Source organism: Echeneis naucrates, chromosome 3 (assembly GCF_900963305.1).
Source record: "Echeneis naucrates chromosome 3, fEcheNa1.1, whole genome shotgun sequence".
Lineage (NCBI taxonomy): Eukaryota > Metazoa > Chordata > Actinopteri > Carangiformes > Echeneidae > Echeneis > Echeneis naucrates.
The window spans coordinates 27797527-27812141 of record NC_042513.1 but is presented as its reverse complement, the minus strand read 5'-3'; the positions used below and the strand labels follow the sequence as shown (position 1 = coordinate 27812141).

Here is a 14615-nt window from a genome sequence, read left to right as displayed (position 1 = left end):
TTTTGCTTTATTTGATGATTTATATGCTTTATATTTTATTAACATTACAATTTACTCCTCATTTATGAAATATGCAGCATTGTGTCTTCCCCCAGATCCAACTGGTCTGATGCTGCAAACCCCATCCCTTTTATATGTGAACTGATATAGATGGAAAACTGAGTTCAGTTAGCGAATTGACAACCAGCTTGGTGAGCCCAGTCTTCAGGTCTGGGTAAGAGCCAGAGACCAGAGACAACATTAGAGGTGTCTCACCTGAGCTGAGGACAAAAAGGAAAGGACTATTCCTTGATGGTCCAAAGAATTTCAGGATTTCATCTGGAAATCCAGGTCCCAATATCTGGAGGACGAAGGTACATAATTCAAATCTCTGGAGGTCCATTGGGGTTTTGGGGACCCATATCATCTGCTGGTCTTGGTCCACTGAGTTTAACCTAGAGCATCTCATGGTTCCCTCTGCTGATTCCTTTTTTCACACCTGCCCAACTTCCCAAAATCCCAAAATCTGGTTTAAGGACTGAGGTATCACTTCACTAACTGGTCTGACCTGAAACCCTGAAGAGGACCGCAGACTGACTGGACTTTCTGCAGTTTGCTAAAGTAAACCAAGTTTTTGACGATGTTCTAATTTAATGTTTACAAACAGTAGATCTGAGGAGCCTATATATATGATGAATATAATATGTTTTAATAAAATACCTTTTATTTCGTAGGAGTTTATGATGATGATGATGATGATGGATGACAGGTGAGAAGATCGGACGGCGAATAGGAGAGGGGTGAGGGGGTGATAGAGGAACAGAAACAGAAACCTGTTTTTGCATTTTATTTACTTCCAGTTTCAGAAGCAGCTTCAGAGATGAAACTTCAAAACAATAAACAGAAAAAAATCAACATGGATCCATAAGCTGCAGAGAAAAGTCACATGACTGAATGTCCTGATGACATCATAGCATCTGGACCTGAAGACCCCCCTATCCCCAACCCTGACCCCCCCAAACCTGGAGCAACAACCTTGAGTGAAATGGGTGGAGGGTGCAGCAGGAAGACCTGGTCATGTGGCATAACTCACTTCATATCCAGGTGTGTATCCAGTTCATTCACACACACACATACACACGGTTCACTGTTCAAGGTTTGAGCCAGACAACGTGCTGTGTCCTGGTCAGCCCAGCAGGTGGCCCCGAGTCCCCTACTTCTCTGTCTTCGTCTTGGTGTCGTATGTCCCGGCATTCTTGTACGCACCTACGTAGCCCGTGTTCTCCACGAGCTCCTCCCGTCCCTCCCGACCTTTGCCCTTCCCACTTTCGTCAAAGCGCTCCTTGTGAGATCCAGTGTAGCGGGAGGTGTCAGTCAGACGACCCACTGCAGCCGTCTTCACCACTTTCTGAAGAAGACAGCAGAGACAGGAAGGGAACAGGAAGTCAAACTGGACTGGTACACAGATGTAGTCCTGAACAGTTACTGCAACCTGCTGGCTGGACGAAGAACTGCAGGTCAGTGTCTGATGGTCTGGACAGTCCCTGCACCCCTGGACTCAGACTGACAATGTCATAGTTGTCAAATTAAAGAGCTGTTGGCAACCAAAATGTGTCATGAAAGACGCAGCTCACCTATCTTGTTGGATCATGTTGGACGGACCTGTTGTCTCTAAATTCCAGATCTATCCTCGGAAGATCAGGACTACTGTGTCCCCTGAGGACACCCTGAGGACAGGGGACACGCCCTCTGAAGTCTTTGTCAACAAACCAAAATATAAATATACATCCTTATGCCAGTGATACAGTTTTATATTCCCACGACTGGGAGATACAAGACAGACCGTCTCTAAACCTGGACCAGGACTGTCTCTCAACCTGGATCTGGGCTGTCACAGGGCATTAGCTGTGGAGAATAAACCCCCCCCCACCACACACATCAAACCAGTTGGACTTCTTCTATGGTCTTCATGCCCTGAAACCTTCAGCTGTCTTTACAAAGACACGTAGAGGTTTGAAAAAAGCTCCTGATCTCACCGTCACCCCTACGTTGGTGGGTTCTCTTCCCTCCACCAGTCTGAAGATGGACTCCAGAGCTTCCTGTTTGCTTTGACCTTTGAACCTCTTTGGCGCCAACTCCTCCAGAGCCCTCTGAAACTCCTCGTACGTGATGACTCGAGACGTCTTCTGTCTGCACACAGACACACACACACTGACTGCTGCTGTCTTGCCAAGTTTCACAGTTGACCTGGACTCGTTAGGACCTGGTCTGTGGACTCTGAGCCTGGAGACTTACTTGACTTTGGAGAAGACAATGTCCACGTCGGTGCTTGTGACATTCTTGCCATCGATGATCTGGCAGTCTTTGCACAGCTTGGCCCAGTTCTTCCCATTCAGCTCCTTCCCCGTCGCCTTCATGTCCCCATGAACCGCAAACTTCCTGAAAGCCATCAGAAGCTGCTCCATGTCACCGCTTTCTGCCATGATGGGAAAATATCTGCAACACAACACGTTATGAAGGAGTTCAACTAATGATGAGGTTGCACAATACAACACAAAACCAGCTGGAAGATTCAGTCGCTCAGTTAACCCTTTTAGAGTCTGTGTGTGTGTTTGAACAGGTGTGTAGCTTTTAGGACATAGTTAATAAATCTATGAGTACTTTCATTCATCCAGGTCATTGTGCTCTCTCTAAAAATTGATTCATAGGCAACTGAACTTGTACTTGTCTATGAAACAAACACATGGCCCAACACAGAAGGGCAAATTCCTCAGGTCCAGTCTCAGCTGTCTATTCCCATCTCAAGGAAAAGGCACACTCCTTTGAAGACAGCAATGTCAAGATCAAGAGAGGACAGATGATTTGAAAGAGGAGTAAAAGAAGCCATCTATGTAAAAGTGAAAAAGACATCCCTTAACAGGGGAGGGGGTCTGCGACACCACCTATCTCCCATTTATAATGTGGCCCTTTCATCTGTACCCAGGAGAATTAACAACTTAACCTCAGACGATTCTCAAAGGTCGTCGTTCACCAGGGTACACCTGACCCTAATGACTGTCGTCCACATGGGACCACAACAATGGTCAAGTGAAACCAGTACTTTCACAGGTACTTTTTGGTGAACACAGCCACAGAGGTTAAATATCTGGGTCTTTCTCCACTGTCAAGGTCAGACTTGTGCGGACTAGTAGACCAGCAAGCATGAACTGATGAAGCCCCTTGGATAAAAGGCGAAACATCTTCATAGACAAATACAAGTCCAGTTGCCTACGAACCAATTTTGAGAGATAGTTAAAATTTATCACTTTTCATTGACCAGTGTTTTTACAGATTCACATAAAAAGCTCCAAGTGAGGTCACAAACATGTCGTCAAAGCATGAAACACTAAAAACACACTAAAAACAGACCCGCTCTGGTCCGTCTCCTTTAAACAGAGAGATGGAAACTTTATTCAAACTACAGATCACAAGAACAATCCCATAAAGTCCCTAAATCTGAACCTTCTGCTGTTGGTCCAAAAGGGTTTGTACTCAATTACAAGTAAAAGTACTGGTGTTAAAAAATACTTAAGTAAAAGTAGAAAGTACTCTTCTCAAAAACTAGTAACGAGTATTAATTATTTTTTAACCAATGGATGTTTTATTGCATCGTCAATAGATTTGATTCATATGTATAAAATAGCTACGTTCAAAGCACCTTTCTCTGACAAACAATGTATAGAAAAGTTAGATTTGACTTATTTTAGCCAAACTTAACACCTCTTCCGAGGTTGATGGGCACATCTCAATTGTTGCCTCCATCCCCCTGCGTGGCAAGTGGAAAAGAGCTGGTGTCCGTGCCACGTCAGACATTGCAGGTCGCAAGAGCCAATCAGATATACAATCAGATTCTGGTGCGCAAACTGTAGAGATTTTTTTTTTTTTCGCTTTTTTTTACTCTGTAACTGCACTTATTTTAATTGTAGCGGAGTACAATATTCAGAAGAAAGTATACTCAAGTAAAAGTAAAATTAGATTTTTTAAATTACTCAAAAAAGTACAAATTACACAGAAATGCTATTCAATTACAGTAACAAGAGTAAATGTAATTTATTACTTTCCACCCCTGAAGTTCAACAGGTTTGAACCCCAGATCGAACCCTGAGGGACACCAGGACCTGACGAGTCTAGAACCTGATCCTGGATTCTGGTCTGAAGAGCCTCTTAACTCCACTGGCTGTAAAAGCAGTCACATCGGGGGCAACTCCTCCTCCGTTATATTGAAGTCTATGGGAAAATGTCCTTCCTCCTCCTCAGTAAACGTTTTCCTGATTAGTTTATGGTCTCAGTCTGAAATACAACATGATGTTCATTTTGTAAATGATGCTCCATTTAGAGGGAAACGGGAGGAGTTAGAGGGTGGGGCTACTGTGTGACTGACAGGCTGGAGCACCCAATCAGGAGGAAGTCCAGAGCAGGTCAGATCCTCCTTCTCCTCCACTTAGTTTATGAGCTGTTATATTTATGTGCCACCAAATCCAAATGCAGATTTCTGTTACAGCAACCAACAAGAAAAGTAGCTCCTGCAAACCAAAGCCAGACCTACAACACCAAGATTATCAGACCAGTTCCATCAATATTGAGGGGCCACTGTGACATTAGATGAAATAAAGATGAGACAACAAAAGCATTGAGTGAACTCAGTGAAACATTTCCTTTCTCATTCATTTATTGGTATTTTTTATTAATTAATAATTTAATAGTTCATATAAACAAAATTTGGGTTTGTTTTGGACGTTTCACAGATTAAATTATGTCACATTATATTTTCAGTGAACTCTTTTTATTTATACACTTTAGCCCCAGTGACATTGTTTATCTCTGTCTCATATTTATTTCTGCTTTTCCCATCATGAATGATTTTGATGTTTTGTTGAAGTAAATGCGATTTAAATTTTGTTGAAATTTCTTGTCAAGGATTTTGTGGCTCAGCTAAGAAATGTACTGAATAGATAAAGTTATTCTTGTTAGCATCAATGCTAATCATGAATTGTCAGTATGAATAATTGATGACTGCAGTTGATATACGTTTCTTCTTGTTCCATGTGGAACAACACATTTAGAAACTGTGTTCTTGACGTATCCTTAAATATGAACACATTAACTGCAGGTTAAACCACAAACCACATGTGGAGCCAATAAATAGATCGAGACTATTAGCCCTTTCATTAATTAGCCAAATAGCCATCAGTCAGTGAGCAACAATGTCTATAAAGGAAATAATGAATAAATCTGATCAATACTCTGTATTCCCAGTTCGTGTTTCACATGAGAAGCTTTTGAGCCATCTTATATATTTATAGTGTCATTGTTTTGGAGCAGTTGTGTGAGTGTTGTGTATTGTTTTTCAGCAGGTAAAAAAGAAAACATTTTAATAATTGAAATAAAAAAATAAGGATGTTTATGTATGTGCAGTGTGAAAAGACAGTCCTACCTGTTCGTTTGTCCTCCGTCTCACTATTCTTCAGTGGTGGATGCAGCATTCAAATGAGCTTCAAACTGCTGAGGGGTTGTTATCCTCTGTTTACCCCGTCACCATGACGACATCCTGTCCAACATCATGGAGAGGGCAATAAAACAGGGAGGGACGGAGGGAGGGGGAGAAAGAGAGGGAGAGAGAGAGAGACACAGAGAGGGAGGGAGAGAGAGAGAGAGAGAGGGACAGAGAGGGAGGGGGAGAGAGAGAGAGAGAGAGGGACAGAGAGGGAGGGGGAGAGAGAGAGAGAGAGGGACAGAGAGGGAGGGGGAGAAAGGGGGGGGAGGGATTTTGATTTTTAAGCCAACTTTATTTAGCTCATTTTCACAAACATGTTTAAAAACATTTCAGTCTTTTGTCACACTGCCCGCTTAGATTAGCTGATTTGAAAAGAGCACTGAGCAGAGGACCAGACTTGGAGTCCAGATCTCCCTGAACTGATTCACATCCTGCATCTGTCTGTATTATTTAAAATCAGTCATCACTTAACCATCCTGCTAAACAGGAGGACCAGGTCAGTGTCCACACTGACTTTACTGCTGGAATCTTTTAGGTCAAACTGTGACTGCCTGCCTGAACTTTGACCTCCTGACCAGCAGGGATAGACAATGGTGGGGGGTCATCATGACAGGACAGCCATGACAGCGCTGGGACCTGCACTCCAGGCCGAAGAAGAACTGTGACGGGGCGACACGCTGCAGGACCAGCTGAGCCAGGGGCCTCCACACCAAGTCCTTCGTCCCTTCGGAACAGGAGTGCTTGTGGGAGCCAGTGCAGCTTGTGCCAGAAGAAGTCCACCAGCGTTGTTTGGATCCCTGACAGTGGACACCCCTGCCTCACCCCCCTTTGGACTGAGAAAGGTGCAGCCAGACCACCGTTGATTTTCAGTATGCTGGCAGCGTCACGGTACAGCACCTGGATCCCGGCTATGAAACCTGGGCCGGACCCAAAAGCACCGAGCGTCTGCCACAGGTACCGGTGTTCGACCCGGTCAAAAGCCACGTCCAATGAGCCGGAGAGCTCCAAAATCGTGGAATATATGTTTGATTAAAAACAAATATATTATAAGTGTGGTTAAAAAGTATAAATAGATTTGAGACGTAAAAAACATAAGAGGTTTTCAGATATATTCTGTGATTTCATTTGTGTGTTTAGAAGGATATTGTGAAATAAGAGTATGAGTATTCTCTAAGAGTATATGATTTGATTGCTCATTGGCACTTGTGTGCTGTGATGTGTATCTATTAATTTCATAATAGTATTGTATTGTAGTCCTTAATAGTATGTCCTTAATAGTTCATAAACATGAACAGAAAGTTTTAATGATGGTAATGAGATCAATGAAGTGCAAAAAAGTTTCTGCACAGTGTGCATAAATTGGGTTTTTACCCAGACCTGAACTTACAGTTCAGTGGCGAGCCAGCGTAGTGTGAAGATCTGACTGTGGAGGAATCAGCAACGTGGTAGGTCGAGCTGCAGGAGCCATCTGCAGAAGACAGCATCATCAATCCCTCTCTTCATTCAAACAGATAAGATTGACACTCACACAGTCCATGCACAGCAGCGACACCAGCCTCCAGTTCTTCAGCTTGAGCAGCAGCGTGATGACGGCCCTCCTGCAGCTTAGCGGCAGCTGTCCTTTCTCCAGGGTTTCAGAGATCACCTCCAGTAGGTCTACTCTGAGGACGGGCCAGAAGGTTTTATAGAAATCTACAGGAAGACTGTTAGTTCCTCCAGAGTCAGATTCTGACTCGACCTGTTCTACCACCTGAGTCTCCAGATCCTTCAAAGATTGGGTTGTGTTTCTCGTGACATTACGAGTGAACTGCTGGCAAAGCTGTTAAATCTGGGCTTTGCCAACGTCCCACCACTGCTGGATGAAGGCGAATTCAGGTCTGCTCTCTCTGTGGAGACCCCAAAAGAAATTAAAAGCATTTTTAAATTAACTGTCACTGAGTACTGTTAAAATGCCAGTAGGTGCTTTGTGTGTGAATGTTTTTAATAAAAACAGACCCTGAAACCAGGCAGTGGTCAGAAAAACCTACTGGCTGAATGTAACCAGGTGTACTGCCTGTCAAATTTTATGTTTTCATAAAAATCTGACCTCATAAAACCCCTGGTATGATCTCCTCCACCTCAGTGGACAAAGGTAAAAAACTCCCCCACTGCAGCTGGATTTCTGACTTAAAATGACACCTCCATTAAAAGCAGAGGTGACAATGAAGTACAAATACCTCGTTATTGTACTAAAGTAGATTTTTCCAGGTATCTGTACTTTGAGTATTTACTCAGTAATGGTGCCAGAAATTCTTAATTGAGAAGCTGGGGGGGTTTTAAATTGTCTGTCGGTCACACATGCACTCTAGCTCTCTCGTATGCACGTACATTTTTTGTAATGTGTGATTTGATTGGTTTGATACATGTTATGGTTGTGATGGCTCTCTCATCTTACAGTATTTTTATTTTTGCTTGGGGGGGCTAAGACTTTTTGAGTGACGGCTTAAGCCCCCCCGTCGCACCGTCAGTGCTTGTACTGTAGCAGAAATTATCAAAGGATGTATTGTGTTTCATTAACGGCAATAATTTATTTTTACTTTGAAAGTACATTTCAGAGCCTGTACTTTCTTACTTTTACTTGAGTAAAAGAGTTGAATCAGTACTTCTACTTTTCCTGAGTATTTTTTTTTTTTACACATGTATCTGTACTTCTACAGTACAGAATACGAGTACTTTTGCTACCTCTGATTAAAAGCCCTCCTCCAGTTGCTCTCGTTGTCTGCACTGCTGTCTCCTGTGCTAACAGCACACTTAACTTCTTGATCTTGATCTTCTTAAAAATGGCGGCTCTTTTTTGGTTGGCCCTGGCTATTTGGGTTTAAGCTGCCGAGTTTAAAGTCACCCATGAATGGAGAGGTTAAAAAAAAAAAAAAAAAAAAAAAAAAAAAAGCAGTAAAAACACAAAAGAGAGGCATAAAATCTCTAACAATCATTTCATTATTAATGATGTGATCTTCAGCTCATTAGTTTTTTTCAGCCTGTAGACCTCCTGATTTGTCAGCACATTTTCAGACCTTCCTGACTTTCTGGTCAGAGGCCTGGCTGACTGACTGAAAAGGTCCAGATCAGAGAAATGATCCTCGATCGATGGGAGTCTGGCTGCTTTGGTCTTCTCTAAAAACGATTTTATTTCCACTGGAGAATAAAAATTGCTGCTCCTCCTGAGTCGGACTCATGTCACTCTCTGACTCTGCTGCCACTTTAGCCTCTTTTATCACCTTTTTAACTTCATTGTTTTTTAGTACAGAATCTGGACTCTTTATATTTTTAACATTTTGTCATCCATAAACTCCTCATTCACCGCCTCAGTGGACAACATTTCACTTTTCTGTCTCTGACCTGTAACGTTTTCATCAGAGTCCACTAAGACATCCATAACCCTCACTGCTGCGACTAGTTGGATGTTCTCAGGGCAAGTCTGAGCAGAGGAAGGCTGCGTCTGAGTTGTAAGAGGGCTGTCCTCACCCTCCTTCCAAAGAAAGGAGCCCTACAGGACATCAAGAACTGGAACCCTGTGTCTCTCCTCTGCACCGACTACAAACTGCTGTCAAAACGCTTACGCTTTATCTGCTTCCTCTAGACAACATTATCAGGAAACACAGCATCAAATTCCACTGCTACGCAGACGACACTCAGCTGTACCTATCAATGAAGCCAAATGAAGTCAGTCAGATAGTCAGACTGCAGGCTTGTCTTGAAGACAAAAGTCTGGATGACTGGAAATGTTTTACTTCTCAACTCAGTCTGGACGGCATCACTTTGCCCTCCAGCTCCACTGTAAGAAACCTTGGAGTAATTTTTGACCAGGACATGTCCTTTGTCCCTCACATAAAACAAGTTAGTCGGGCAGCTTTCTTACACCTGAGAAACATTAGGAAAATCAGAAACATCCTTTCTCAGGATGATGCAGAAAAACTAGTCCATGCATTTGTAACTTCTAGGCTGGACTACTGTAACTCATTACTATCTGGATGTCCAAACAAATCTCTAAAAAGCCTTCAGTTAATTCAGAACGCTGCTGCACAAATATTAACAGGAACTAGGAAAAGAGATCATATCTCTCCTGTTAGCTGCTCTTCATTGGCTGCCAGTAAAATATAGAGTAGAATTCAAAATCCTTCTTTTAACATATAAAGCTCTTAATGGCCAAACTCCATCATATCTCAGAGAGCTCATAGTTCCTTACTGTCCTAGCAGGCCACTCCGCTCTCTAGATGGAGGTTTACTTGTGGTTCCTAGAGTCTCCAAGAGTAAATCTGGAGGCAGATCGTTCAGTTATCAGGCTCCTCTTCTATGGAACCAACTTCCAGTATCGGTCCGGGGGGCGGACTCTTTAGTAACTTTCAAGATCAGGCTTAAAACTTCCCTGTATGACAGAGCTGATAGTTAAAAAGTTAAAGTCCTCTACTCTTTAGCTATGCTGCTGTAGGCCGAGGCTGCTGGGGGAATCTGTGTGTGTGTGAGAGAGAGAGTCACTGCAGGCTTGAGTTTAGCTCTGATCTCATTGCCCAGATCCAGGTCTTGTACCTGGACTGAAGATTAATGGTGGTCTAAGTACTCCTTTTAGGGTTCAGAGGGGAGTCAGCCAGGGCTGCTCTGACCATAGAGCCTTTCCTGCACAGATTAAGGTCACTTTTGTCTGGTGGTTCTTTCCCTGGATGTAATAACTGGTAAACTGTCAGTGTATGCTGATGTTATCTTTGTAAAAAATTAATGTGATACAGATGTTCTGTGAAACTGGTTCGTTTTGGAAAAACTCTGCTTACCTAAAGTGAGCTGGACAAAAAGTGAAGCTCTAGCAGTTGTTACCGGTGCCAGACCTAGGGGAAATCTGGACCAGCAGGCGAGGGTGCACCGTGTAGCCGATAAAACATGGTCTGTGGATTAATAAGGGAGAGAGCCAAAGTTAGCATTTTTCTTGCTCTAGCCAATGCTCATTTAATATTGAGCTGCGCATGAGCAGAGCAAGAACGAGTGACCTCCCTCAGGTATCCACAGTGGCATTAAGAGTGCCATCTACTGACCTGATGTCAAAATAATGTTATAATCAGTGAGGAGGACCCAAATGCAGCACACAGACACTCTGAGTGTGGGGAGGAAAGAATGGGAGTTTATTGCAGGAATGATGAATGTAGCATGAGAAGATGTCCGTGGGATGGAGGCTGAGGGGAGTAGGTTGATGGCCAAGGTACAGAGATGAGGGTGGAGGATCTTAGCTGACTGGAAGCGTGGCAGGCAAGCAAGTAGGTAGGCGCTCCACAGTGATAGATACAACGATCTGGCGAAGAGGACCAGTGTATTTAAACTGCAGGGGTTGATACTGGATGGATCTCAGGTGAGCAGCAGGGAACAGGTGAGTTGAATGATGCAATTAGGAGCCCAGGGGAGAGAGGGAGTTGCCACACCCACAGCACAGACACAGGGAGGGGAACCAGGACAGGGGAAGAAAAAAAAAAAAAAAAAAAAAAAAGCAAATGACAGGGCCGTGACAGTACCCCCCTCAGGTGGACCCCCCAGCCTGTCAGGACAGCCCTGGTGGAAATCCCTGAAGAGAGCATGATCAAGGATGAAACGCCAAGGGATCCAGCAATGTTCCTCAGGACCGTACCCCTCCTAGTCAACCAGATACTGATATCCCCGACCATGGTGGCAAACATCCAGCAGTCGCCGGACAGTGATTGGCTGGTTTTAACTGAGACATGAAAGGTGGGATGAATCCTCAGATCTGGGCAACTTCAGTTTAACAACAGAGGGATTGATGACAGATTCGATCTCATAAAGGGCCAATGTAGCATGGTGAGAGTTTCTTGGAATCAGTCTTTAATGGAATGTCTCTATTGGATAACCAAACTTTCTGACCTGGCTGATAGATGGGAGCTGGGATTCTATGGCGGTCCACAAGGTGCCGGTTGCAGTCAGCTGTGTGGAGCAGGGCAGCATGGGTCTCCTTCCAGATCCTGCGGCAGCGACGGAGGTGAGCCTGTACTGAAGGCACAGAGACTTCCTCTTCCTGAGCTGGGAACAAAGGGGTTGATAGCCTAGAGAGTCAGTGAGTTGTGGGCATACTCAACCCAGAGAAGGTGTGAGCGCCAGGGATTTTTTGCAACCACACAGCGGAGGGCAGCTTCCAGGTCCTGATTAGCACGCTCAGTTTGACCATTAGTTTGGGGATGAAAACCAGACGAAAGACTCACTGATGCTCCAAGAGCTCGACAAAATTACTTCCATACCTGAGAGATGAACTGTGGACACTATGTCCAAAGGGATGCCATGGAGACAGAAAACATGATGGACCAGCAGCTCTGAAGTCTTGAGGGCTGTGGGGAGTTTAGGTAGGGGCACAAAATGCACAGCCTTCGAGAAACAGTCAATTATTGTGAGTATGGTTGTGTTACCGTCGGACGGTGGTAACCCGGTAACCCCACAAAAAAAAAAAAAAAAAAAAAAAAAAACCATAACAATAATATGGGACCATGGACGGCCAGGTATTTTCAGTGGGCTGAGCTAACCAGCTGGAGGGCGGTGGCTGGCCTTTCCCCAAGCACACACAGTGCAGGCCATGACAAAGCCTTGAGTATCAGGATCCATGGTGGCCCACCAGAAGCACCTCTTCAGGAGAGAGAGAGAGCGGCCAATTCCAGGATGACTGACAAAACGAGAAGAGTGACCCACTGGAGAACCTGGGAACGGACAGCATTTGGCACAAAAAACACGATTAGGGGGTCCGTTACCGGCCGTCTTGCATTCCTGTCCCAGCTGGGCCGCCGCCGCAGCCGTCTTGCGTTCCTGTCCCGGCTGGGCCGCCGCCGCAGCCGTCTTGCGTTCCTGTCCCGGCTGGGCCGCCGCCGCAGCCGTCTTGCGTTCCTGTCCCTGTGTCATCACCTCCTGAGCCCTGGCCTCCTCCCCCCCGTCCTCCAATGGCCCTTCACCCCATGTTTGATGTTTTTTGGACGTCTGGAGACATCCTTTAAGGGGGGGGGGGGGGGGGGGGGTACTGTCAGGTTTTGAGTTAATTCTGGTGTTTAGTGTTCTGTCCATGTAACTTCCTGTTTTATTTTGTAGTCCTGGTTCCTTCGTGTTCCCCGTTATGTTACTTCCTGGTTGTGTGCCATGTTGATTACCTTCCCTGCCCTAATGTGGATCACTGTGTATTTAAGTCCTGTTTTCGGTCTAGTCCTTGTCGGATCATTGTCGTTTGCCCTGTCATTTTGTCCTTGCCTTGTCCATGCCCTGTCTAGTCCTTGTCGGTTCTTTGCCAGATTCTGTTCCTGCTCTGTCCATTCGTTAGTAAAGTGTTTTTCATTGTCACCTACCTGGTTTTCCGGCTCCTGCATTTGGGTCCTCCCTGCAACACACTTGCACCGCGTTTACCGTTGTGACAAGCACCAGTGTTTTTAAACTGCATGGGTTGATACTGGATGGATCTCAGGTGAGCAGCAGGGAACAGGTGAATTGAATGATGCAATTAGCAGCCCAGGGGAGAGAGGGAGTTGTTGCCCACAGCACAGACACAGACAGAGACAGACAGGAGGAGGGGAAACAGGACAGGGGAAAAAAACACAGGGAGCAAATGACACGGACAGGGCCGTGACAAATAAATAAGTTAGATTATCCCAAACAATTAAGAAAAAATTAGAGGGTGTCTGTTTGCATAAAAAAACTGAACATATGGTCTTTCCAACCCATTAAGAAGCTGTGGCTAACTGGAAGCCTCGAGTGGAGAAGGGGAGGTCTCAAATATCTGGGGGTTCATCTTGGTGATGAGACCTTCCCAATCTGTATTTGAAAGATTGTGCCCTGATCATCAACAGCCTCATGTACTCCATGGTGTGGCACAGGCTGCCATGCACAGATCCCCCTATCAACCTTCTGTCCAGAGTGCAGGCAGTCGTAGTGGACTTATTTTGGGACTGTCTACACTGGGTCCCACAGAGTGTCCTTTTCCTGCCCGAGGAGGGGGGTCATGGATTGGTCCACTTGGCGGGTAGGGGGGCTGCTTTCAGACTCCAGTTCATCCAGAGACTCCTGACGGGACCTGTTGATTTGGTCTGGAGACCCGTAGCTCATGCCTTACTGGAGCAGTGTGGGGGGCTGAGTCAATGTTTTTAATGGATTTAAATGGACACAAGTTGGACAATCTCCCATGTTTCTATAGAGACTTGGAGGAGTTTTTAAGGTCTGGGGGATGTTCACCAAAGAGAGACTGAAAAACTGTGACTCCTTCACCTAGCTTCCCAAAAAGCCAGTGGTTCATGGGACTCGGCTGAGGTGTGGAGCAGGGCCAACGCTGCTCCAAAAACTGTGTGAGGCCAGAATCCTCACACTGGGCCGTGTGGTGGAGGTGTGTGGCCCCCACCTGGACGATGCTGCAGGGATGGCCTCTGGTTTGGGGAGCAGGTCAGTCAGTAAAACAAAGTATTACTTCATGGTGAAACCGAATCAGAATAAACTCAAAGACAAAGTCGACACTCCACAGAGAGCCTACCTGGCCCTGACTGAGCCTCAGAGGCCCTGATCACTCTGATCACTCTCCGGTTCTCTGCTGTTTTTATATCCAGAACATAAAGGCCCCCAGCGCCTATGGGCATTTTAACACAGCTCTTTCTCCAGATAGCTCTTTTAGAGAAGCTTTAAGGATTTTATGGTTCTCACACAGAGAGAGGAAGTCCACGTTCTCCTCAGTGCAGCAGTGGTGGGAGTGGGGAAAGAACAAAAAGAAAGAACAAAGCAAATCTGTCAGCAGTATACTTGCAACGTCACCAAGCACATCACCAGATCCCTTCAGGACCTGGAGGCCGAGGTACAGACGTTACTGGGCAGTACAGGAGAACAAGGGTGTGTTGAAGCCCTGAGAAGTAAAAAGGCTGCTTTGGCCAACCTGCTGGGTGTAACAGCACAGGGAGCTCTGGTCCGGTCACACTTCATGAACACCTCCCTGATGGACGCCCCGTCACAGTTCTTCTTCGGCCTGGAGTGCAGGTCCCAGCGCTGTCATGGCTGTCCTGTCATGATGACCCCCCACCATTGTCTATCCCTGCTGGTCAGGAGGTCAAAGTTCAGGCAG

General features: G+C 45.3%; 1 protein-coding gene across 2 annotated transcripts; it reads right to left on the bottom strand.

Moving 5' to 3' along the window:
• Positions 1-811: 811 nt before the first annotated feature.
• Positions 812-6981, bottom strand: tppp3 (tubulin polymerization-promoting protein family member 3). 2 transcript variants are annotated; one of them, XM_029498448.1, is made up of 5 exons: positions 6900-6981; positions 5453-5566; positions 2275-2475; positions 2016-2169; positions 812-1387 (listed from the first exon to the last, which is right to left on the bottom strand). In XM_029498448.1, exons 3-5 carry the CDS (start codon positions 2460-2462, stop codon positions 1193-1195), a joined length of 537 nt encoding a protein of 178 aa, XP_029354308.1. In that variant the 5' UTR covers positions 2463-2475; positions 5453-5566; positions 6900-6981; the 3' UTR covers positions 812-1192. The 2 variants fall into 2 exon arrangements, with proteins under 2 accessions (XP_029354308.1, XP_029354309.1); XM_029498449.1 differs by lacking the exons at positions 5453-5566; positions 6900-6981 and adding an exon at positions 4076-4277.
• Positions 6982-14615: the final 7634 nt, after the last annotated feature.

Coding starts and splice junctions, on each gene's coding strand:
- tppp3 (XM_029498448.1), bottom strand. CDS start 2,462: ATGGCAGAAAGCGGTGACATGGAGCAGCTTCTGATGGCTTTCAGGAAG. Junction 2,170..2,274: donor ATTGTCTTCTCCAAAGTCAA/GTAAGTCTCCAG, acceptor GTCTGTGTGCAG/ACAGAAGACGTCTCGAGTCA. Junction 1,388..2,015: donor CCACCAACGTAGGGGTGACG/GTGAGATCAGGA, acceptor TGTCTTCTTCAG/AAAGTGGTGAAGACGGCTGC.